Here is a 26,234-nt window from a genome sequence, read left to right as displayed (position 1 = left end):
TCGAAAACCCCCAAACTAAAATAGCAGACAGAAACACAAGGACAAAGAAACAATGGAGATATAGAGCAACCAGAAAACAAAAGGTAAAATGGCAGTACTAAGTCCTCATCTATTAATAATCACCCTAAATGTAAATGGATTGAATTCACAAATCAAAAGACACAGAGTGCCTGGATGGATTAAAAAACAAGACCCAACTATATGCTGCCTCTAGGAGACACACCTCAGCTCCAAGGACAAGCATAAGCTAAAAATGAAGGGATGGTAGATGATACTCCAAGCAAATGGCAGACAAAAGTGGATGTAGCCATACTCATATCAGACAAAATAGACTTCAAGCCAAAAAAGATAACAAGTGACAAAAACAGACAGTACATAGGGACTTCCCTGGCAGTCCAGTGGTTAAGACTCTGTGCGCCCAATGCAGGGGGACAACTTTATTAGGTTGCTTTCCCGAGCTCTTACCTCTGTGATTGCCTCAATTTTAAGTTTGCTAGGGTTCCTCTTTAAAAAGAAAAAAAAAAGTTGACTGAAACAAAAAATTCAAAAAGAATTATTCAAAATTCACAGAACGAAATAAATGTAAAAGAAACGTAAATAATTATACTTTCAAGGGACTTTAAAGGAAAGTTTGTAACTCACATCTGAAGTTATAAAAGCTTAAAATTGCAGTAAGACTCCGGACACCCTATATATGTTATAAAAAGGTGCTCTAGATCTGATGTGGTCGACGACCACTCACCTACACTTCGCACCTACTTAGAGCAGCCAGCTGAAAACGTCCAGTCATGAAAGTAGGACGCAACGTGGTGTGGAGACCAGTGTCTGAAAGCCAGCTGACCCTGACCTCCACCCTGAGGGAAGAGCGCTGCTCCGGCGCTTACCAAGGCAAGTTTTGGGGCGTCTCTGAGCCTCCGTTACCTTATCTGTGAAATGAACGCGGGAACAGTTGTCTCTCTGGACAGTCTTGGGAACCAGATGAGAAGCCCAGTAGGGCTCACTGGACGACCCGAAGCAAACCGCCAGGGCCTCTATCCACAGCCCCGCCTTCACCTTTGTTCCTCCCAGTTACGCAACAGTGTAGGCACCCGGGAATGGGGGGAGCGACAGGTGGCCTCCGTGCCCTCCTATGTCGCGCCAAGGGCACCCGGCCGCGCTCCAGGGTGCGCTGCGGGTAGGGGCGTCTGCCCTGCTGGCAGCGCCCCGGGCCCTCTGGACTTGCGTCCCTGGCTGTACCCTGTGCGCGCTCGAAGCCTGGGTGCCGCTTGCACTTGGCCTTGGTTCCCCGGCCTGTGGCGCCGGGCGGGGCAGCGGCGGGACCTTTCCGGAACTTTCCTGGGGTGGGGGTGGGCTCGCTCTCCCCGCCTCCAGCTTCCGCCCAGGGCCGGGCGGGTCCCAGCAGAGGCGAGAGCCCTCGCAGGGAGCGGCCGCTTTTGCTGCGCCAACGCTGTGGCCGGAGGCTCTGCGCACCCCTGGGTAAGAGGCGTCCCGCGGCCTATATCGGGCACTTGACCAGGGGAGGGGGACCGGGCGGGGACAGAGATCACCCCTAAGGCCGATTGTTAACCCAGCTCTGTCCCAGCAGCTGGGACTGCGCGGCCCCTGTGTGTCGGGTTACATCCCTCTTCAGACTTTTCTTCCCCACCCCCGGCATCTACAGCTAGTGCTGCCCTTACTGGAACCCGGGTCTTGGGACTCCTTCCGGCAGTGTTGGGCCTCGGGGTCGCGGAGAGGCTGACCTGCGAGGGGCGGTTAAAAACCCGAAGTATCCGTTGTCTTGTGTATGGGAATGTCTTGGTATCTTCGTGTGTGGGAATTTCTGGCACCTTCCGCTTGTTGACACTCAGCATGGTTCCCAGGGCGCGAGGGGTGCTCAGCCCCCGGGGGTAGGAAGTGACGTCTGCTTGCCCACAGTGGGGCACATTTATCCACACAGCTCGTGGCACGGAGGGGCGCTCAAGGAGTCAGCTTCAGCTGCGGCTGGAACCAGCAGAGGGGAGCATTTAGGGCACGTGCTGAGCAGGAACTGGTGGAAAGGGTAGAAAGGGTCCTCTCGTGGAATTGGGGTCCTTTCCTTTCCTCTTCGCTTCTCTCTTTTAGTTATAAAAGAATCCCAACCTAGCTTCTTACTCAAAGACACAGTGAGCAGAGTCTCTGGATTTGCCTGGGCTGCCCATTGCTGTAATGTAGGGTTCTGACCCATTTTTCTCCCAAGTACCACTTTGGCATTTCTGGGAAGACTAAGGACCACTTCTTGGTGCAGTGCTTTTGAAGGTGTAAAATAAAAGGCATAGTATTATAAAAGAAACCTATTCCAAAACACTTGTCAACATATGAAAAGAATTTATGTAGTGGTATATGTGCCTTTAGAAAAACAAATGCATTAAGTAACATGATCTAGCAGTGGATCTAATAGCTATCATAATTTTGAAATAGTAATGAACATAAATAATATCTCAAGATTTCGGCAATGCTTGTAATATAAGAAAATATCTGTGATTTCTATTGGTGACAAAGTCATAGGTACTGTTAGTACTGCTGGGGTTTCTTGCATAAATATATGAAGAAAGTGCTAAAGTTCAGTTAGAGATTAGTGAAAATAAAGATATAAATTTTTATCTTCCACCCAAGTTCAGGAAGTCAGGTCACATGGCTTCTGGTCTTGACACTTCCACCGACTAGCGGCATGAGCTTGTCTTTTGGACTTATTTTCACCTTGGCTTCTTCATTGTACGGTGGAGATAATCGTACCTTCCCAAGTATTTAAGGTGTCCAGTATTGCACCTGGCACAGAGGGGTGAAATAAGTACCATTTATTAGAACTTGTCTCCCTCACTAGACCCCAAGCTTGTGGCCATCACCATTATGTCCCCAATCCTGGTATATGGAATGTAGTCAATAAACATTTTTTGAATGAATAAGTGCATTGGAGAGGGTTGCTTGTAACTACATCTAAAAAACCCAGAATTTATCCAGGAGACAGCTGGTGGTTTGAGAAATGACTCTGCTTAAAATTCGAGCTGCTTTTTCCTACTGGCTGAACAATGTAGAAACACATCTGGAGCTGGAGGGCTTGAAATGTCAATCAGGGCCTATGGGTCTGTGCGTGTGGGTCTGTGTGGCTGGTGTTTTGCCAGAGAAAATGAAATTGAGTGTTGATAGGAAACTAGAACTCCTTTGCAGAACAGTTTCTCCTCCATCTTGCCCATGTCTAGGCCTGTTAATCTGATGTGATGTAACGCAGGAAATTGTCTTATAGTGCATGGAGACAGACCCATGATGAGGCATTTCTGGGCACAGATGCACATTTCTCTTTCCTCTTTTCTTTTCATGTTTCCCTGCTCCGTCACCCATTACATAACTCCTCTATGACCCTTGAAGATTTGGTAAATAGGAGCAGAAGGTGAAAGTTGCTACAAGCTGCCTAGACTAGACCTAAAGCCAACTAGTTGCTTCTTAATTCCCAGCCTTAAAAGTCTATGTAATCCAATAAATGTGGATGGTAATAGGAAGAAGAAAAGTAGATCCAGCCAGTGAACCCTGTGGTTTACTTTGTAAAATTGCTAAGTTGGGGCAGAGAGATGGGGAGAGAACTTTGTAAAGAACAGTAAATTTAGACCACGCTGGGGCTGTCTATGCCTGTAACTTTGAAGAGGGCAAATGCTGGTGTTATGGACTGAATTGTGTCCCCTCAAAAAGTCATATGTTGAAGCCCTAATCCTCGTACCTTAGGATCTTACTATTTGGAGAGAGGGCCTTTAAAAAGGTAATTAACGTTAAATGAGATCATAAGCATGGGGCCCTAATCCGTTATGACTAGTGTCCTTATAAGAAGAGGAAAAGACACCAGGGGTGTGCAGAGACGGGACCATTTGAGGGCATAAGAAGGTCCAAGCCTAGGAGAGAGGCCTCATGAGAAACCAAACATGCTGACACCTTGATTTTGGACTTCTAGCCTCTAGAACTGTGAGCAATCAATTTCTGTTGTTTGAGCCACGCAGTCTGTGGTATCTTGTTATGGCGTCCTGAGCAGAATAATATACAGGCTGAGGAATTTTACACTGAATGTGAGCTCTTTATTCTCTTTCTTCCTTTGTTGCACCGACCTTCAAGGCCATGTGTTCCAAATGATGTTGCTAAAAGGTGGAGGAGGAAGGCTCAACCCAGATAAGTTTTCTTGTGTCAAGCCGCTGATACTTCTGGTTCAATTTTTGCTGTAGGATAGCCTGATGTTAATCAGGCAGACTAATTCAACCTGGACCTTGCCTTTTGAAAACAAAAGCTAAGCATCTGACCTTTTGGTTCTGCAGTTCCGTGGGATGAACCCTCCTGGAGGCCGTGGGTGCCACATGTCTGGTTGCATGAGTGGGGTTGACTCCCAGGGTAACTGGGAATCTCAAGGTGAAAAGAGTTGGTTAATATATCAAAATATTATACTGCTGCAATTACATAGGGCCCCAAGAGACCTTGCTCTTGAACTTCCAGCCTCTAGAACTGTGAGAAAATAAATTTCTGTTGTTTAGCTGTGGGTTCTCTCTCTCTTTTTTCTTTTTTAATGGCAGCTCTAACAAGTTAATATAACTTGGCACTCTATTCTAAGTCGTGATCCCAGCAGGTCCATCACTTTCTTTTAGGACCCCTCTCCTTCACCTACCCAAGAATATCTTATGCTCTCTTTCTACAGACACTCTGTATTGTCCCTTGGATCCTGTCTGAGGTCGTTAAGGCCTTCTTCACCTTCATGATCCTGACTGTTAGGAAAAACAGTCTTAAGCAACTGACCAGCCTAGCTGCTGAGCCATGTACAGAGCAGATGCTTTTATAAATGCATGGTGGGTGATGGGATGATGGTGTTGGTGCTCATCCTTAAGTACCATGGGGTAATTCCTTTCCAGTCATAATGAATTTACAAATTTGACCCTAGCCCAGCCCTCAGGGAGCTTTCATTCTGTGTAGCTGGGAACCAGCAGCTCTGGACCAATCTACAGTGATGGAGAGGAAATATCTGTGTCTTTATCCTGGGACCAATCCCTGACTTCTGGAAGGGGGAGACCTCAATAGTGGGGCCTATGGTGATTTCAATCTATGATACTTTCTTTTTCCCTTGGCAGTTTGCTGTAAGGCAGCCCATGGTGTCTTGATGTGTTTTAACAATCACCTTGTTTACAGTATAGATTGTGAGAACATCCCAAGGAGGTGCTGCATTTAGTAAATGTGGTTTTGTGTTTCTGTGAGCATGTGCATGGTGCTTTAAGCGGGTGACGGGCCATCCTATTTTCTGGCCAACTGGGTTTGCATGATAATCGTGAGCCTTTCAAGGTCTAGGTAATCAAATCCAAGCTTGTTTTGAGTCATAGAGTAGGCGAGGCCTTTAAAGTCAACTGGACACATCCACTTATTTTACGCTTGTGGAAGAGGACTCAAAAGCGGTTGTGACTTGCCCATGGCTCCACAATGTCTGTTTCCTCACTTGTAAACTGGGATAATAATACCAAGCTCTCGGGTTGTTGTGAGAAATTATGTGAAGTTCACAGTGTAATACCTGTCACATAGAAAACCTTCAATAATTTTTTCTGATGTTTTTGTTGTGTCTGGGATAGTGCACAGCAACTGCCCAGTGAATCATGGTCAGTAATGGTCCTGGTGTCAGACTTGGGGGAAGAGAAAGGGAGATTTGGTTTCCATTCTGATTATGTTCAAGGCTTGGTTACAAACCATTGTCATTCTTTGCTGCAGTAGTTCAGAGCTCCAGTCAATTTATGGAGTTAGTAGGACAAGTATTCCCATTTGAGTATCTGCTTGTGAACCTCTGTTTCCCTTTTCCCCTCGTTTAGAGGATCACAGAGTTTAGAAAAGGAAGGGACCTTTGAAACTACCCAGTCCAATCCTTTATTCCACTGATGAAGAAAACATGACCCAGAATAGTTAAGGACAAGCCCTACCTGGCACTACCTGGAATGTGGACTTGGGTCTCCTAACTCCTGACATGTCCTCAGACAAGGCTTTTGCAGGAATGGGGAACTGTGTCATTTATTTAGACATAGGAAAGACACTAGCTTAGGGAACCTGGCACACCTGTTACTGTGTCTACCCCCTCATTCTATCCTAACCATTAAAGTATTGAACTTGGCATCTCTTCAATCACGTTCAAACAACACATGTGTAACTTGTAATTAAAGAGTCTCTTCTCATTGTGTTAAGACCTCACACGCTGGATTCCATGGAACAATATGCCTGACAAATTGGCCAGTCCCTGTTTATAATGAAACTCCACTCTTCAGAGTCTTCTTGTATGTGAAACTCTGAGTGGGAATTCCAGCACTCCAGAGGCTGATGAGTAATTTTATTGTGATCGTTGAATGGGTTCAGGAGATCAAGGCAAAGCTGGATCCCTGCTGTGTGACTGGAAGCAAATTAATTCCACATTAGGCCTCCCTCTCCTGTGTGTCTTGCTGTACAGCCTCGGGATGGACACACACAGGCATATGCAAACATTGAAACCTTCAGTATACTTGACTAGAGGCCAACTGTGAATGGTGGGGTTGAAGGGGAGCTAAATTGTGATGATTTATACACTAGAACATGAGTGGTCAAGCTCCCACTGGCTAAAACAACAGAGAAACAAGGCACTTCCCCCCCACCCCATATAATTCAGACAAAACCTTTAACTTTCAGTTGAAATAATCCAATTGACTGTCTTATTTTTTCTTTTTCTGGAGCTGTAATGTGAGAGAATTCTCTTTCTGTTAATAGGATTTTTATTTTCTGCTTAGCAAATGTATGGTTTGGTGAAATTGTCAGTCCCTCCCTATTGCAAAGCTCTCTGATTGTAAAATGAATATAGGCTGGGGAAACTTGTAGGAAATTTCTCAGTAGCAAAGGGGGCCACTGTTTCATTGCCACGTCCTCATTCGTAACTCTTAATCGGTAATTCTTTTTTTTTTTTTAATTTTTATTTATTTATTTTATTTATGGCTGTGTTGGGTCTTCGTTTCTGTGCGAGGGCTTTCTCTAGTTGCGGCAAGTGGGGGCCACTCTTCATCGCGGTGCACGGGCCTCTCACTATCGCGGCCTCTCTTGTTGCGGAGCACAGGCTCCAGACGCGCAGGCTCAGCAATTGTGGCTCACGGGCCTAGTCGCTACGCGGCATGTGGGATCCTCCCAGACCAGGGCTCGAACCCGTGTCCCCTGCGTTGGCAGGCAGATTCTCAACCACTGCGCCACCAGGGAAGCCCATTAATCGGTAATTCTTTAAAGAAAATTCCTACAGTTTCCCCCTAAAGAGTTAGGGAACTAAAAAACCCAATGTGACTAAACCCTGAATCATCAGGGAGCTGTACGGGATTGTTTCTGTTGCCTGGACGATTTGCTCTTGGTCCACTACTAGAGCACTACCTTCACAGCTTCATCTTTAAACAAATATTTGGCATTGTAACAGCTCTAGAGATAGAGTTCCAACATGGCCCTGCAGGCCTAAATGAAGATTGCCCCATTTTCTTTATTTGTTAACAAAATAGTAATCCAGTTGCTGAATTCAAGGGGAGGTGAGCTGAGAGGAAGGGCGCCACCTGCCTAATCCCTTCTTGGGCTCAGCTCCTTCGGATCCTTTGTTCTCAGGGTCCTCAAGGGGCGTGGCTTCCTTCTCTCGCACCCTGCTTTGGATCTTCACTGCACTCGGAGTAATCCAATACTGTTACTTACACCGTCTCTTCAGTATAGCCACCTGAACAAGGTCCCAGTTCACATCCTTCCTTCTTTATCCCCTATGGCTAATTTGTCACAAAAATTCCTTCAACATCTGTTTTGCATTCACACCTTCATCTCTGTTCTCATGTCTATTCTAAGCCCTTGCTGGTGCCTGAATTTCTGAATCAGCCACTTAATGGACCTTCATATTCCTGGTCTTCCCTGTGACAATAGACTCTTCTTATTCATCCCAGGTTCCGCAGTGCTTAGCACAGTGCCTGGGACATAGTGAACACTCAAAAATGCTGAACTCAACTGAATTGCTCTAAGTCATCCTCTTGACTCCCCCCAGGGGGTCTTCTTCAGTTTCCTTAAGAACTTCCAAGGACTCTCACTGCCTTTAGCAGGGACCACAGCTCATGTGCAGCTAGGGCTGAGCAGTAACAAAGGAGTATTGTAGGCCACGTGGGGCTGGGTGAGAGGGAACCTCGTGCAGGGTCTACATGGGCAGTGACGGCTCAGCTCCAGCCGAGAGTTGACATGTGAGAATGTGGGTTCAGTGTTGTCAGAGGGGCCAATAATCTGGAATCTCAAGGGTAAGATATCCAAAATTTTTAACATTGGCACTAATTCAAAATTTGAGCAGAATTTGTGAGTCAAACAAAACACAGCTGTGGTCTGCATTGGGCCTGCAGGTTGCTACTTTGTGACCCCTAGATGAGATTACGATTGTCTAGGATTAAGCTTCCAACCTCAAATTTTACTTAATATGCCAATACAGTCTTATTTCTCTGTTTTCCCAGTTGGCACCAGCTTAGGCTCCCTTCTCCTTGTCCACAGTTATGCCATGCTCATTCTAGCATTTGGAATTCTATTTCCCAAATCCCTAACTTGTCCCAAACTAGCTCAGACAGGCCCTTGCCTAGACATCCCTGTTTCTGCCCACACAATTCCTCTCTCTTTAGCTGCCTAGATTCAACTTTGGCTCCGTCCCCGCAGGGGCCCTTCTTACCTCTCATCCAGTCATTCTCTTTCCCTTACCTCTGTCTTATCTGGATCTTTATTTGTATTTCTAATGCTAGCACTGAATCAGGCCCTTATTATTATACCTGGACCTCTATACTAGTCTCCTAACTGAGGTCCAGAACTGGTTTTGTCTCTCTTTTGATTTAATTTTCTCCCTGACACTAGATTGATTTTCTCAAAGCTTCCCCCTCTGTTCTGAAAACTTTGATATAAAGCCTCAGTTCCCTAGCATGGCCCTTTATAATCGGGCTCTGTTGTTTCTTTATTATCTACTCCTCTCAATAGCAGTCATATCTGGTTGGCCTTCCCAGCTTACTAGTCAGGGTCTTGTGAAACACTTGGCACACTCAAACAGTGCTGTTAAGAAGGGTTTAATGAAACAACTATTTACAAAGATGTGGGCAGGGTTAGAGGGAACCAACAAGAGTGGTGAAGCAATGGTATTGATTTGGGGCCTGAAGAAACAAGTAGATGGAGTGATTACTAGAACTCTGAGTAAGGGCAGTAGCTGAGGAGAAGGCCACCCCACAGGAGCCAAGGCCTTCAGCTGGAGGAATCCAGCATTGCTCAGCTGAGGCTTGGCTGGGAGGGGTCTGGGGAATAAATATCCTAATTTCATTCTTTTCCCATCCTCTAATCTACTGGTGCCTCCCACTGGCTGAATCCAACTGGAAGCCAGAGGACCAGGGAGGCCAGCTGATGCCCACCTCACAGGTCAGCTCTCAGGTTTGGAGAGGGCAGAGAAGGCTGGAGAGAGGTCTGGAGGGCAGTAGCCTACTCTTTGATTCATTTACCTATGCTGTTCCCTCCCATAGCATCTCCACTTGTCCAAATGCTGCCAATCTTTTACCTGCTGCTCAGATTCTGTTTCACCAAGTTTTCATTGATTATTTCTTCTCTCCTCAAAACACCTAAGGTGTTTAGCTCATACTGATTACATTGTACTTTGCTTCTGGTAGTTAAATCTAAGATATGGGATATAAACCCGGATTTTTGGAAGCCAACGCCAACTTTCCTTCCCCTAATCCAGAGATGATGTAGGTGGTGGAAAATACAGGTGCCTCATTTTTTGGCAACTGTCCCTGAGGAGGTGGCTAGAGAGTGCTACACTCCTGGTAGACTGCAGAGGTTTTCTCCCTGTTGCCACCAACTGTTTGGACCCCAGGGTTGACAAGAAGGGCCCAGATACTTGATAAGTGTTGTGGGGATAGATGGGACCAGAGTTAGAACCAGAGTCTCCAACCATCAAGAGGTTTCAATCTCTCTGAGAAAACAGATGCATCAAAATGCCAACAAATAACAGTGACCACAAGAAGGTTCCAAGAAGGGCAAGACAGGTACCACGACTTGTAGAACCAACCTGGGCTGGAGGGACTAGAGAAGCTGTGACTTGGACTGCACTTTGGGCCACGGCTAAGATGAGGAAACAGGAAGGGGCACTTCAGAAGGGAATAATAGTCGGCGGTGAGGGGCTAACGTGTACTGCATTCCACTAGAATGTAAATTCCTTCAGCACAAGGACCTGATGTGACACGTTCACTGGTTTTTTTCCCAGCACCCAGCACAGCTCCTGGCGTAATGAGGGATAGGATCTCAGTAATTGTCTTAGTCTGTTTGGGCCACTATAACAAACACAGTAGCCCCCTGTTATCGGTGGGGGAATACGTCCCAAGACCCACCCCCTTGCCCCCGCCCCAGTGGATGCCTGAAACCATGCATAGTACCGAATCCTGTATATACTATGTTTTTTCCTCTATGTGCATACCTGTGATAATGTTTAATTTATAAATTAGGTACAGTAAGAGACTAACAACAACAATAATAAAATAGGACAATTATAACAATGTACTATAATGACAGTTATGTGAATGTGGTCTTCAAAATATCTTGCTGTATGAATTTAATGCCTTTTCCATCCTAACTAAGCACTTATCACACCGGGGCTGTAACTTTGGCAGTATGAGGTGCAACATCAATACTAACACGAATTTTTTTCCTTCTTCATTATTTCATGGATAGAAGATTCATTCCTACTGTAGATCTTAGCAACCTCAGTGTATGATTTCTTTTATTTTCTTAAGTCAAGAACTTTCACCTTTTCAATTAAAGGAAGCATTTTACAGCTTCTCTTTGGCAAATCCAAATTGCCAGCATCGCGACTCTTGTGCTTTGGGGCCTTCATTAAGTGAAACAAGGGTGACTTGAACACAAGCACTGAAATACAGTTGATCTGATAACTGAGGTGGCCACTAAGTGACTAAGGGGCAGCATACGCTGGACAAAGTGATGGTTGATGTCCCAGGTGGGGCGGAGCGGGATGGCGTGAGATTTCATCACACCACTCAGAATGGCATGCAGTTTAGAACTTATGAATTTTTTATTTCTGAAATTAAAAATTTAATTTCATTTAGTATTTTTGGACTGCAGTTCACTGTGGATAATTGAAACCACAGAAAGCAAAACTGTGAGTAAGGAGGGACTACTGTACCACAGACTGAGTGGCTTATAAACAACAGAAATTTATTTCTCACAGTTCTAGAGTCTGGAAAGTCCAAGATCAAGGTGCCAGCATAGTTGAGTCAGGGCCAATGTCTTTTCCCTGTGTCCTCACATAGTAGAAGGGGTGAGGGATCTCCCTGGGCCTTCTTTTATAAGGCACTAATCCCATTCATGAGGGTTCCACCCTTATAACCTCATCACCCCCAAAGGCCCCACCTACTAATACCATAACCTTTGGGAGTTAGGATTTCAACTTATGAATTTTGGGAGGGCACAAACATTTAGAGCATAGAATGAATTAGCAGATGGATGGATTTATTCAATACCTTTATATGTCAGATGTGTACACAGTGAATGAAGGTAGAACTTAATTCATTCAGAAAAACTCTGTTGAGTATAGAGGAAAACACAAAGCACTAGGACACATCCCTACTCAAGCTGGAAAGGGAAAGATGTACACACATCTCACTACTTTTAACCTTCCAATATTTAAATTAGACCTTCTAACATTAAAAAAAACTTTTCCCTGGGGAATCCCATGGTGGTCCAATGGTTAGGACTCCACGCTTCCACTACAGGGGGCCTGGGTTTGATCCCTGGTTGGGGAACTAAGATCCTGCAGGCCACACAGTGCGGCCAAAACCAACCAACCAAACAAACACCTTTCCCCTGAAATTTGGCTCACCTTATTATTGGCCTACATTATCAGTAACTGGCAATCTCTGCTGTTCTTCCATTAGCATCTAAAGCAAATAGACTGGGAATGGGACCAGGACTGGGTAGGGAAATTTCTATCCATCTGTACAGGTCCTTGTATGTAGTAGGTACTCAACGAATACTTGTAGAAACATTCTTAGATACAGCAGAATTGTGACCATGCAGATTTCATGTAACTCTTTCTTTCCATAAAGATATGATTGCACATTTAGCATAGCTAAATGTAATTTAATCTGCATACCTTTTGTGTAGGAAATAAATCTGTAAATAAAAATGTAGCTTAGGTGATGTTTTTTGAACACTTCTGGCTGATGACACCTCTCTTTTATCAAGGTTAAATGGCTAAAATATATGTGAAAACTTTCCTTGTTGGAGAAGATATCTCGTTTCAATACACTGATAGAGTGGGACAAAAGAGAGGATGGCCCGGTGCTGTATTCTTCAGGAGTAATTATTGCATTAAAAAATCATACTGTAGCTATGTTATTTAGTTGCAAAATTTGGCTCACTCACTCACATAATTATAGCATTCGACAGTAATATGTAATTAAATTGCTTTTTAAATGCCACCTGACAGTTCAGCGAGTTTGTAAGGAGAAGGAGTAGAGCAAAATTTGTTAAACATGTAAAATCTTCCATCTGACTGGACAGTAGTGAATGCACTTTAATGTAGTGTATTAAAATGTACCTGGGATTTGTTTTCAATCAGGCATGGTGAAACCAGCACATCAGGAGATGACTGCCATGAAGGACAAAGTTTTGACTCCTAGTTCCCTAGGAATGGGAGGCCTGGTACACCATGTACCAGGGCCACATGGGGAAGCATGCAGGTTGGTCAGGAGGCAGAAAAATTAAGGAAAACCTGTAATGTGGTTTTCATGAGGCAGGGGGAACAGACGGACCAGGTTTGGGATTGGCTAATTTGACTAATTTTAGTGGGCTCTGGCGTATAGGGGCTGCCCTATCAGTTGTCTCATGTCTGGTCCTGGGATGATTAGGGCAGAAGAATGTTGCCTTCTGGAATGTAAAAGCCAGACAGAGGAAGTGGTTCAGGTATGGACTTTGGGTTTGTTGGCTTACTTATCAAAAGTGTGCTCCTAGACTGAGTTGCTTGCTGTCTTTAGGAGTTGGTTAGCCCTGAGAGGGGCAGTCTATTTAGGATTAGCAAAGCCCCCAAATGTCAAAACAATCATAAAATACAGAAATTAAAAACATGATTAATACAGTAGGATTCAAAATATCTCCAGGAAGGTTTCATGAAGTGTCTTATTCAGTGCCATTGATAAGTGCCACAAATATGCCTACATACTTGCATGTACTTCAGATTGAGATGAGATCACATTAAGGAACCATAGCATTTGGGGGGCAATGTTTGGTATTTTCCTGGCAATCCAGTCACAGTGACAATTTCCTTCCTGACATTTTTCCATATTTAGACCTGCCCTTTTATAGTTTAAGTCAGAGGGTGTGATGGCTAATATCATGTGTCAACTTGACTGGGCCACAGGGTGCCCAGATACTTGGTTAAACATTATTCTGGGTGTGTCTATAAGGGTGTTTCCAGAGGAATCAGTAGACTGGGTAAAGAAGATTGTCCTCCTCAGTGTGGGTGGTGTCATCCAATCAGTTGAAGGTCTGAATAGAACAAAAAGGCTGACCCTCCCACGAAGAAGAGAGAACCCTTCGTGTCTGCCTGCCTTGACCTGGGACATTGGTTTCCTCCTGCCTTGGTACTTGAACTGAAACATCAGCTTTTCCTGGGTCTTGAGCCTGCTGTTCCTTTGGACTGAAACGACACCATTGGCTCTCCTGGATCTCCAGCTTGCTGACTGCAGATCTTGGGCCTTAGCCTCCATAATGGTGTGAGCCAATTTCCAGGAGTGCCCTTTGTATAATAGGGAAAGGGATGATGTTTGCTTTGGTTCTCTCCCTCTCTCCTTTCCATCCACTCCGGTTTAATCCTGGTTTTGTCCTTTTTTGGCTGTGTAGCCTTGATGTAACCAGTCTCCTGGAGCCTCACTTTTTTCAGCTGGTGAAATGGGGATATGTCTACCTCTAGTGCCTAGCACAGTGCCTGGCACATAGGAGTCTGAGATGGTACAGTGATGAGCCAGTTTTCCAATAGGGATCAGGATCCAGCTTCAGATTGTCCAAAGGAGCCATGGTATGCTGGCAAGGGGTGGGAGGGGATTTGGCAGAGCTCAGAACCGGTAGAGGGAGGGACCAGGCCAGTTCATGAGTCCCAGAGGGGTGGGCGGGCAGAGTGCCCTAGAGGAGTGCAGTAGGCACTAGAGGTGGATTTACCCAGAAGCAAATGAAGTTTAAGCTTCAGGGCCTCTCTCTTGCACAGGTCTCTGTGGGTGCTGGGAGTTCCAGGAGCGGAGGGGTAGCCAGGTTATAACCAGAAAGCATTATGCTTATGTTTCTGATAAACTGCCAAAAAGAGATCTCAGAAGGGTCTTGACTCACCAAGGATCCAGACATTTATTTGGACTTGTTTTCTCATTCAAAATTAATATTAACTATCTAATTTTGTATTTGTAATTTTGGGTCCCCAACTTGTATAGGCTTCACTGCCCATAAAACCTGGATCTGCCCCTGCCTGGAGGGCTGCCCTTCTGGGGGATGGCATGTGGGGCACCAGCAAAGAGGTCATCCTGAGATCCGGAGCTGGGAGAAGGTCCAGAATGGGAGCTCTCCACCTCTGAATTGCAGGCTCCTGCTAATGCCTGCATTGCTGCTCCAAAGGGCATTCAGAAAAAGTTGCTGTTCACGGAAAGGACTCACTGTAGCTCTGACCCTGCTGCAGATTCAAGTGACCTTTGGAAGATCACCTCGGCCCTCTGAGCCTCAGTTTTCCCATTTGTAAAGTGGTATCAGTACCTCCAGTGTAGACTCAGGTATGGGTCCTGTGAATTGTAAAGCTCTAGGCACATGGGAGGGAAGTATTATAATTGTGTTGCTACTACTTGTATTTCTGTTATCTTGCTATTACTTGAAATATGCTTAGACCTTAACATTTCAGTGACTAAAGAGCAAAGGTAATGTCCACCCTGACACACTGTTTTTTGCTGTTTCATTCATTCGTTCATTTTAATTTTTTATTGAGGAAACTTTCCAGCATATACAAAAATTCACAGATTATCACAAGGAATGCCCATATATATATCCATAAATTGGCTTCAGATTATTATCAACTCTGAAATAATGCCATTTGCAGCAATGTTGATGGACCTAGAGATTATCATACTAAGTGAAGTAAGTCAGACAGAGAAAGACAAATAACATATGATATCACTTATATGTGGAATCTAAAAAAATGATACAAATGAACTTATTTACAATTACAAAACAGAAGTAGACTCACAGACATAGAAAACAAACTTATGGTTACCAAAGGGGAAAGGGGGGGCAGGGATAAATTTGGAATTTGGGATTAACAGATACAGACTACTATATATAAAATAGATAAACAACCAGGACCTACTGTATAGCACAGGGAACTATATTCAATATTTTGTAATAACCTATAATGGAAAAAAATCTGAAAAAGAATATATATATATAATGGAATCACTTTGCTGTACACTTGAAACATTGTAAATCAACTATACTTCAATTAAAAAAAAATTATTATCAACTCATGGCCAATCTGATGTCATCTACACTCCCACCTACTCACCTCCTGTAATATTTTTGAGCAAATTCCAAATCATTTAAACTGCAAGAATCCCAGTATTTTAAAAATTTAAGGGCCCATAAAAACTTACATCAATACTATTATTCTACCTCACTCATCCCCCAAAAAACTTAAATTTTTTTCTTCCAATTTCTTTAGTAAGCTAAAATTTAATATCATATATTCCCTCCCAACTCACTCCCTGGGGCATAAGCTACTTTACATTTGAATTAAATAAAATTCAGCTGGTAGGCATTTTCCCTGAATTATCTCTTAGGTCTAACACTGTGAGAACTCAATTGAGGAGTAAGTTTGAATTAAACTCTGCTCTTCAATCAGTGAGGTGACCTTAGGCAGGTGCTCTAACTTTACACTAAACCTCAATTTTCTCGTCTGTAAAATGGGGATACTAACACCCTCTTTACAAAGTTATTGTCTCTGAGACAGCATAAGTACAACTAGTAAACACTCAGTAAATGTTAGCTATGATTATTATGATAGTTTCTCCCTACTTTTTCTTATCGAACCCTGTCTTCTGGAAGTAATTTTGTTGAGAGATGTAAATAACTGCTGATAGCCTTGGCTGATTTAAGTTAAAAGGCCCAGCAAGCCCAAGGGGGAGGAGCTAATGGAGGAGGAAGAGCCTTCCAGGAGTCTTACCACCTGGGCACTAAGTGTAAGCCCAACCCATGCTGTGTAGACAAGGTTCACTTGTGTCTCAGAGACTAGGACCCACAGGGATCCAGACAGCTCAGCATAAGCTTGGCTGGGAAGCTGGAGGCCCAGAGGTCAGGTAGGAGGAACCAGGTGGGTGGTGAGAGGTGGAGGCTGTTCGTTGTCTGTTTTCCTCTTTGATTTTTGAAGTTTTCTACGAAGACGATATAATAAAGGTTGGCCTTGTAGTTACTGAAACCGAAAGCAATGAGGGCCCAGCCTGGCATGGGCTTGAGATAAGACAATTGTGACCCATACAAAGACCCCCTGTTTCCTCAAGAGCAAAAATAGCTGAAAGATGGACTAAGTCTTGCTGGCCTGATGGGTCTTTCATTAAGATGCTCTGAATAATCCTTGTTTAGAGGCCAGCTCTATTTGAACTGAGCCAAGTGTCCTAGCTGACACCCAGTGAGTGGCATGCACGTGGCATAGGATTAGGGAGCTCTCGACACTGGCAGTCTGCGGCTTGTCCCAGAAAGGCTGGCTGTGAGAGGTGTGGAGTCCCAAAGACTTGTCTAGACCAGGGGGTCTGGAGTCAGCAGCCAGCGATGTAAGTAGGAGATGCCTAGCAGGCTGTCTTATCTTTCAATCAGCAGGGATTTTACTACAGCTGTAACAAAGCATTTATTTTGATTCTTTGAAGGAAGCACTCAATTGATGTAGCATTAATTGAATTTTTATCTAACTTAAAAGCATGAGGTTATTTAACTAGGACATGTATTTGTTATATGAAATACATTTACTTCAATTAAATAAATGTGCCGCTTGTTAAATGAAAGTTAACTTTGCCCTATTTATTGATTCTTTTAAAAAGTGTGTGTTTCACCTTGTAAGAGGGTAGAGAGAAAGCAGCTGCATTCTTCTGCATCCTTAGTGGGTAATTCTTCTTTCTTAACCTAACAGGTAGATGTGTTTCAGGCTACCTTCTAGGGAGACTCAGAGACTTACATTTATGCTCCTTAGTTCTTTTGTTGACAGAGGTTTTTTATTTCTTTTCTGTTGACTTCAGGGTCAAGTTTGGCCTTTTCTTTCTTTTTTTTTTTCATTCTGGTTAAGACTGTGTGACCTGCTTCCTTCAATTGTCTGGTTTTTTGATTGTTACTCTAGACTTGGTTTAGGTCAATGTCAGAAATTTCTCTTGGTTCCTGTTGATATTTTCTGACACTACTTCTAACACCAGGTGTATGTCTTTTCCAACACCAACCAGTTCTCTGATGCCAACTGGGTGTTCAACAATTCAGTTCTGATGTTAGATCCCAGAGCTGCAAATGGCATCCCAGGCGACCCACACTTCTGCCTGCCTGACTACAAATTTTGGGGCTCCCAGGATGCCCTCTTAGGTTTGATAATTTGCTAGAATGACACACAGAACTCAGGAAAACACTTCACTTATACTTACCAGTTTCTTATAAAGCTTATTTCAACTCAGGAATGGCCAAATGGAAGAGATGCGTAGGGCAAGGTATGGGGTGGGGTGGGGGGAGAGGGTGGGAGGTGCCGCAGAGCTTCCATGACCTCTCTGGGTGTGTCACCACCCTCCCAGCACTTCAGCACGTTCACCAACCTGGAAGCTCTCAGAATCTCATTGTTCAAGAGGTTTTTTTTTTGTTGTTTTAAATTTTACTTATTTATTTATTTATTTATGGCTGCGTTGGGTCTTCGTTGCTGCGCGTGGGCTCTCTCTAGTTGCGGAGAGCGGGGGCTACTCTTCGTTGCGGTGCGCGGGCTTCTCATTGTGGTGGCTTCTCTTGTTGCGGAGCATGGGCTCTAGGCGCACGGGCTCAGTAGTTGTGGCTCGCGGGCTCTAGAGCGCAGGCTCAGTGGTTGTGGCCACAGGCTTAGTTGCTCCGCGGCATGTGGGATCTTCCTGGACCAGGGCTTGAACCCGTGTCCCCTGCACTGACAGGCGGATTCTTAACCACTGCGCCACCAGGGAAGCCCCTGTTCAAGAGTTTTTATAGAATTCAATCTCCAGCCCCATTTCCTCCCAGAAACTGGGGGCGGGGCTGAAAATTCCAACCCTCTAATGACATGTTTGGCCTTTCTGGTGAATGGCCTCCATCGTGAAGCTATCTAGGGGTCCCATCCTGAGTCGCTTCATTAACATAAACAGTTATGGTTGAAAGGGGCTCCTTATTATTATTTGCTATTGAATAACAACTCCTATCACCCAGGAAATTCCAAGGGTTTTAGGAGCTTTGTACCATGAACGGGGAATAAAGTCCAAATATATATATTTTATTATACCACAGTTCCAAAGTGGGATACTAAAAAATTATGATTATGCATTATTGTCCTGGGTTTTTTCTGGTCTTTGACTTTGTATCATGCCCTACCTTCTCCACAAATAGCATTAGATTGTGGTTCTGGTTTTTCTGATCCGAAAGTGAGGACGACATTACATTGTTAGAATGAGAGTGTTCCTGAGATTTTCAAGTGTTTTCAAACTTGGAACATTTCCTCTAACACGTTCTTTTATGTTTGTGAAATTTTTGTTTATGGTTCACAAGTGAAATTTGACTGCAAAGGCCAGGATATTCTGCTTGATGACTGTTATTAATGAAGTTGATAGAACTGGTTCAGAGGACTTTGTGTTTATTTACACTGAATCCAGAAATAGGCTACGGGTAACTGCTGAAATAAAACAGAACTAGCCTTCTTGGCCGAATGAAGGAAATATTTGCATAATCTCTTCCTCTTTCAAGAGGAGAACCATGGGGTATTAGGCTGGAAGGGAATTAGGAGGTTGAAGAGCCTCAGGTGGCGTGGCTGGAAATCAGAAACTTAGCCAGGCCTCCTTTTAGATCATTATTTTGTAACTCTTTCCATGGAGTTAAGATGTTGTGTCAGGACCATGAAAAAGTGGTTTCCCTAAAAGGCAAGCGAGGAGTTTTGCTGTGATTCCGTTGCTCTGTGGACATATACAAAGGCAGGATGTGACGACTGTCTATTCACCATAAAATATCTTCTTCCCTAGCAAACAGCAATATCCTACTTGGTGATTTCCTCCACTCCTCAATGATTAAGAAACAAAGAACGAGCAAACAAAATACCCAACCAAACAAATAAAACCAAATTGAGTGATTTTTAAAATTTAAAGCTCATTAAAGAAAACGTGAGAAAAGCACATGCAAAGAAGAGGCAAAAAAATCAATTATAGTGTTATCAAAACATTGCTAATATTTAGGTGTCAGTACCGTGCAAAAAATGGTTTCCCTTTTGTGGGAAGTGTGGAAAAGATATCTGGATTTTTTCATTTAAGATTATCATGTAAGCACTGTTTTGTTGTTGTTGATAGAGATAATAGATATAGTGGTTTAAAGCAGAGGCTCTGGCACTAAAGTGCCCAGGTTCAAATCACAGTCCACCATTTGTGAGCTCCCTGCCTCAGTTTTATCATCTGTAAAATGGGGATGATAATGACAGCCATCTCACAAGTTAAATGTTTATGTAAAGGACTCAGTACATGTTTGTTATTGTCATCAAAATAGATTTCATTATTATAACATTAATATATGTGTACAGTAGATAATTTATAAGATACAGAAAAGCAGAAGTCAAAATCACCCATTATTCTAAAACCCAGAGAAAAACCACTTACCCAGTGTTAACATTTTGCTGTTTTTTAAAATACACTTTCTCTTACATAGTTGAGCTCATATTGTAATTCCAATTTACATCCTGATCATAACGTAATTATTCTGGAAAACTAATTATGTAAACATAATTTGAAAAGACTACATAGGTCATCTTGTGTAACCATATTTTACTTAACCCTTCCCCAAAGTTTTAACATGCAGATGGCTATTCCTGCCCATCTCCCCGCACACCGCCCCCCCCCCCTTATTTAAAAGAGAAGTAATCATAAATTAGCCTTGGTTAGAATAGTCTGGAGCCTGAGCCTTCCTTGGCCAGTGTGGAGCCTGCAGTTGTTTTTTCTGTAACCAGGACGTAATCAGATCCAATCCACAAACCAGTTAACTCAGGGTTGAACGTATTATGAATGAATATGTGAGATATATCTTTGTAAAGGTTTGTCTTCTTAAGTATTAGAGGTTACTTCCTTAGAACAGAGTCCCAGAAATGAAAATGCAGTGTCAAAGGATGAGAAATGTTTTCTATAAGGGTCATACTGATTTAAACTTGTGGCAACAGTGTATGAGCCTGCCCCACTTTCTGTGGCCCCCATGTCCCTCCCCCCAGCTCTGGGTTGCTTTTCAGATCTGAAATATTGAGGAAATTGTCAGGGGTTCCAAAACACTGGAGTAGAGTTAATCTTAATTAAAATCATCACTCCGGCCCCTCCTTCTCACTCCTCCAGGGCCCTTCTTTCTTCCTTTCATAGCGTTTTTCCCTCCCAGCTCTCTCTAATTCCCTCGTGTAGCCTTCCTCTTCTCCACTGGTGGGGGAAGTCATATAATTAAGTTGTTCCCATTAAGAAGTTAGTGAACTCAGCAGCTAGAAGTGTTATCCCCCAGCTGGGTACTTGCATTTTAATAAACGGTTCCTGGAGCATTGTTGAACCCACAGGGCTGAGCTTGATGGTGGAATCTGGGGTGCTGTAATACGCAGGGAGGGAGATAGTTTGGTCTGGACCCCTCAAGTTATAAAATAGACTGTATCCAAGATGTGAGGCCTGTATCCAAGGCCGGATCTATGGATGGGATGACGCCAAGGCCAGTTTCTGAGACGCCTTCATTTCCTCACTGCCAAAGCACCAGCTGCTCAGAGCAGAAACACCTTTTCCTAAAGGTAAAGTGTGTCTCTTGGAAGAACTATAAAGGGGAGATTATTTACCGAATTGGTTATAATAAAAGACTGGTCAGCAGCATATGCAGATTCTTTTCATAAAATATAACTTTATGATACCAGGCAGGGCTCCTTTTATGGCTTTTGCATCATCTGGTTGAAACTGCCAAAGATATGGAGGGCCTTTGCTTATGTGTCTGTAGCCAGTGATTTAAATCGTGTGTCGCTGGGCAGGCAGATCCGGGTACTTCTTAGTGGGGCTGAGGCTCTGATTACCTTGGCCTGAACTCTGAGCTACAGAGAAGGTGGGTTTCTTGCTGGACTATTTCTGTTTCAGCAAGGTCTCAGGTGCCCTTTGCGGCAAGGGGTTGTTCAGGTGTCTATCTGTAGACTCGTACATATTTGGTGGACTGAAAAGCCAAAGAAAGAATTGAGGAATGTGCCTGAGAGGAGAAGGATGACAGCGGGATACCGTAGATGATGCCCTAGCTTTAGGGAGGGACAAGGAGAGGTACAGGCACATTATGAGGAGAACTTAAAAGATGAGACTTACTTGGTTCAAAGTCTGAGACGTCCCGAAAGGAGGAGAAAAGGGAGAAAAGGAAAAGCTTAGCCAATTGTTAGCCATCTGTGGAGCATTCCCAAGAAGCTCTTGACCACAGCCAGGTGGGAAGGTGGTGTTGAAACGGGGGCAACCAGCTAGAGCCGGCCAGATGCCAGCCTCCCCTCCCTCCCTGAATGAAAATGCTTTGGTCCCATAGTGGCTCCTTCCTTACACAGAGCCTTATCTGTTCCTTTCTAGCCTGATCCAGCCTGAAGATGACCCCGCTGGCCGCTGTGGTGTCTGGCCCCCGTGTCCGACTCTTTGCCTGCTTCCTCAGGCTGGGCTGTCAGCAGGCCAAACCACTTCAGCTTCACACAGGGGCCAGCCTCGCAGCCAAGAACCACTATGAGGTGCTGGTGCTGGGTGGGGGCAGTGGTGGGATCACCATGGCTGCCCGCATGAAGAGGAAAGTGGGCGCAGAGAATGTGGCCATCATTGAGCCCAGCGAGGTAAGTCTCCCCCTTTTGAGTGCGTGTGTGTGTGTGTGTGTGTGTGTGTGTGTGTGTGTCGTGCACATGCATGCGTAGGTTAGGGGCTGGGTTGGGGATGACTGTCATGCCTAGACCACCATGTTCCCAGGTTAGTGCTTCTCTTTCTGGGCATAAAAAGCAGGTTGTCCCAAAGAATTGGGAGAAGGTGGGGGGAGGGGGAGAGCGAGGACAGATCTCTTGGCTTATGTTCTTCTCTCTGTTAGTTTCTTAGGGCTGCCATAACAAATTGCCATAAAGGGGGTGGCTTAAAACAACAGATAATTTACTCTTTCGCAGTTCTGGAGCCTAGAAGTCCAAAACCAAGGTGTTAGCAAGGCCATGCTCCCCTTGAAGGCTGAGGGGGAAGGGGAAGCTGTCTCATGCCTCTCTCCTAGTTTAGGTGGTTGTGGACAGTCCTTGGTGTTCCTTGGCTTGTTGTAGATCGCTCAGACCTCTGCCTCTGTTTTCACATGGCCTTCTCTCTGTGTGGCTCTTGTGTCTTCACATGACCTACTTATAAGGACACCAGTCATTGGATTAGACGTTAGACAGTCTGATGGATAGACATTAGAGGTTAAGGACATTCTAGTCTAGCATGACCCCATCTTAACTTGATTACATCTGCAAAGACCCTATTTCCAAATAAGGTCATGATCGCAGGTCCTGGGGTTAGGACGTCAGCATATATTTTGGAGAGAAACAATTCAACTCGTGTCATCCTCCACCTTCAGTCTCATGTCCAGAGGAAAATCAGTGGCTGTTGCACCTTCCTTTCCCTGTTCCAGTCTGGAGAAAGGGTGATGAGTTGAGGGGCAGTGGGGGGGAGAAGGTAAAAACCCACTGAAAAGGTGTCAGTGGGTTTGAGAAATATAAGTGTAAGAGATTATAAACAGATTATAAAGCAGAAAAAGCTAGCAGACACGAGGAGGGAAGTTGGGAAGTGTTTGTAAAGCACTATTTCATGAAAAATATTTTAAGATTGTCCAAAGCTTCAAAAAATAGTCAAGCATTTTGGCGGTTGGCTTAATGTTTCCTAAGGAACTGGGTGTGCACCAGTGGGAAGCTGTATCTTTGGGAGGAAAAAGCAAAATGGATCTGGTGCTGGTTTGGTGGAGGAGGGTAGGGCAAGAAAGGCACGGTCCTTTTCAGGAAGTCTTCCCAGTACCAAACGAGGCTGCCCAGGGCTTTTTTGCAATCTCCAACTGGTAGGTTGTGACTTGTGGGGAGACTGGAGGGCCCTCTCCGTCTATTTCCTCTTAAAAGTGACTTTAATTCAGGGACAACATTTGAAATGACAGTGGTCTGAGAGCTGTATCAGGTGGCCTGTGGTGGATTGTAGCTAACGCATGGAAGGCCCCCTGGTGGGACTACTCTTTGTGATGAGACAGGCCCCTCCAAGGCACTGGACACAATTCAGGAGGCCAGAATGGGGTCTGTCCCGCTCTGTGAGGAAGTGCGTGACAGGGGCTGTCGCAGGAGCTGCCAGCGGCTCAGGCCTTTGGCACTTTCCCTCCTGTGTCTGGTTTAGTGACTGCTAGAGCTTGTGCTTGTTTGCAGTCTAAAAAATAATCCGAGTTTGTATTTTCATTCCCTTTTCTGTTCAAGATGGACTTGAAATCGTTGAGCTCTCACAACTGGAGACCTCTGCCCCCCTTATCTTTGATCCCATGCATTATGGCTGTAGGGAGATTGCAGAGCTGTTCCTCATGTCCTCTTCACTCTCTGGGGGTGTGGGCAATTCTGTCTGGCCAGTATGAGGCATTTTGACAATGTTGAGATCTCTTGGTCCCCTGGTCTACTCCATGGATGCATTGGAATTCTCAGAGATCATTAAGCCAATATGCCCTTTGGCCCCGAGCCTAGAACTTTCACAACTAACTGAGATCAAGAGTGGACCATCTGAAGCAGGAGAACTCCAGAAAATACTGGAAGTTTGGGTATCATGGTAGGATCTGATGCCTCTGAGAAAGGAGAAGAGGGATCCTAGTGCTGATGGGGGATGTCTGTAGTCCTCCCCATGGGCTTGGGAAACATAGTGGGAAGTTAATGAAGTTTTGAGCATCCCCAAAGTGGCAGTAAACTTTTCAGACTCACCTCACAAATTTCTGAGGAGCCATATTTAGGTTTTGGGGCTTACTTTTTCTTTATATCCGTGCACATAAATGGATTAATAATGTGTGTGTGCTTATATGCATGTATATGTAACATGTACATGTTAAACACAAAATCTTAAATCTGTATTATTTAAGCAATAAATAATACAGTGCTCACTAAAGATAGTTTATGGCTTTTTTTTGCTGATCTTGGCAGAATTCTTTTGTAGGTGACTGCCCTTCAGAGCTTAACACAGTAGGAGACATCAGTGGAGTCAGTGGTGGGAAGACTAACCTTCTGGAGACTTTTCTCTGTGATGCTCCAAGGGTCTGGAGGGAGGAATTGAGAGAGTCTAGCTCATGTACTTTGAGCTATGACCCTTTTGATCGGCCTCACATTGAAATGAATCTCCAAATACTTTGTTTCTTAGAGACATTTCTACCAGCCAATCTGGACCCTGGTGGGAGCTGGTGCCAAGCCATTAGCCTCATCTGGCCGTCCCACAGCGAGTGTGATTCCATCTGGTGTAGAGTGGATCAAAGCTAGAGTGGTTGATCTGAACCCAGACAAGAACTGCATCCACACAGACAACGACAAGGAGGTAACCGTCCTTTGGCTTTTGTTAACCTGAGGGCTTGTATTGAACGCACAGCCATTATCAAACTGGACAGCTTCATGGTAAGAGGGCGGTATACATGTGCGTGTGTGCGTGTGTGTGTGTGCTGAATACTGCGTGAGATGGGAGGGCGTGTGGGGAATGGAGGATGGGATAGATGGAAGGACTGAGTGATGCTGAATTAATAAATGAACAACGAAGACAAGTATTTATTGAACACCACTGTTTTTCCTATTGCTTGGTACAGTATCATATGCCTGAATTTTTATTGAACAAATACTACTGCTCTGTGTGAAAATACCAGGTGCCTCCCTCCCTTTTCCTTTGAAGCAGCCAGCCTCTCTCTCTGACCCCTGGTCCTGCAGAGGAAGGGGGTGTTGGGAAGTATCCGTCCCAGTCACACGCGGGGGAGCTCGGCCAGAGCTGTTAGGGAGCTGTGTGACTGCGGTGGTGCCAGGGCTGAGAACTGCTGCTGCTGCAGCTTGAGGCTCATGGTTGCTCAGCACCATTTAGAAGTCTCCTCCCCCCCCCCACCCCCAACCACACAGGGATCACAGCTTTTCCGCAACTGCAGCCCCTTTGTCTGACTGAGGGGATGAGGGCAGGACGGTGAGAAGACAGGCTTAGGAGCCATCAGTGCATCGTGTCCCCTCGTCTGCTGCTGAGCCCAGGACAGCCATCGTGCCGCACAGGCCTGTTCCGGGCTCCCATGGTTCTTGGGCCCCCAGGGTATTATTGGCCTTAATATCCTGACCCGGTTCCCTCCAGACTGGGCACTCCAGCATTTTCACAGAACTGTAGAATCTGAGAGTTGGTGGGAATCTTTCAGATCCAACCCCTTGCTCTAAGCAGGGACCATTGGCTCCAGGCATTCTCAACCTTTCCTTAGGTCATGGATCTTTCTGAGTGTGGATCTTAATTAGCCCAGTCTAGAAAATGCATATATGTACCTAATTTTGCACTTAATTTCAAGGAGTTCAGAGATTGTTTGCAGCCTTTCCCTGAACCCTGATCAACCCTGAACCAACCCTCCTTCCCCCCTTCCTTCCTTCCTCCCTCCCCTCCGTCTCTCCCTCCCCTCCTTCCTTCCTTCCTCAATATTTATTAAGCATTATTATAACCTAGGTACAGTTTTAGGGATATACAAGTGAACGAAAACAGACAAAAATCCTTATTGTCCTGGATTTTATATTTCTAGTGGAGGAGGACATACAATAAACAGTAGACATAATAAGTTATATAATGTGTTAGAAGGTGATGAATATTCATTTAAAAAAATAGAGCCTAATTACTGGGATTGAGGCACGTGGGGTAGGGGGTTGAATTTAAAATGGGTTAGTATTTACACTTTCCAGGGCCAGGGACTTCTCTGACAAGTTA

General features: G+C 44.6%; 1 protein-coding gene across 1 annotated transcript in view; it reads left to right on the top strand.

The window, feature by feature from the left end:
• Positions 1-1,139: 1,139 nt before the first annotated feature.
• Positions 1,140-26,234, top strand: part of SQOR (sulfide quinone oxidoreductase) — a 45,418-nt gene continuing 20,323 nt past the window's right edge. The window contains exons 1-3 of the mRNA XM_007169710.3: positions 1,140-1,476; positions 21,873-22,123; positions 24,669-24,839. Of these exons, the coding sequence (XP_007169772.1) occupies positions 21,890-22,123; positions 24,669-24,839 (405 nt within the window). The 5' untranslated portion in view covers positions 1,140-1,476; positions 21,873-21,889. The remainder of the gene's footprint in view (positions 1,477-21,872; positions 22,124-24,668; positions 24,840-26,234) is intronic.

The sequence above is a fragment of the Balaenoptera acutorostrata genome, chromosome 3, assembly GCF_949987535.1.
Source record: "Balaenoptera acutorostrata chromosome 3, mBalAcu1.1, whole genome shotgun sequence".
Taxonomy (NCBI): Eukaryota; Metazoa; Chordata; class Mammalia; order Artiodactyla; family Balaenopteridae; genus Balaenoptera; species Balaenoptera acutorostrata.
This window is presented reverse-complemented; position numbering and strand designations above follow the sequence as displayed.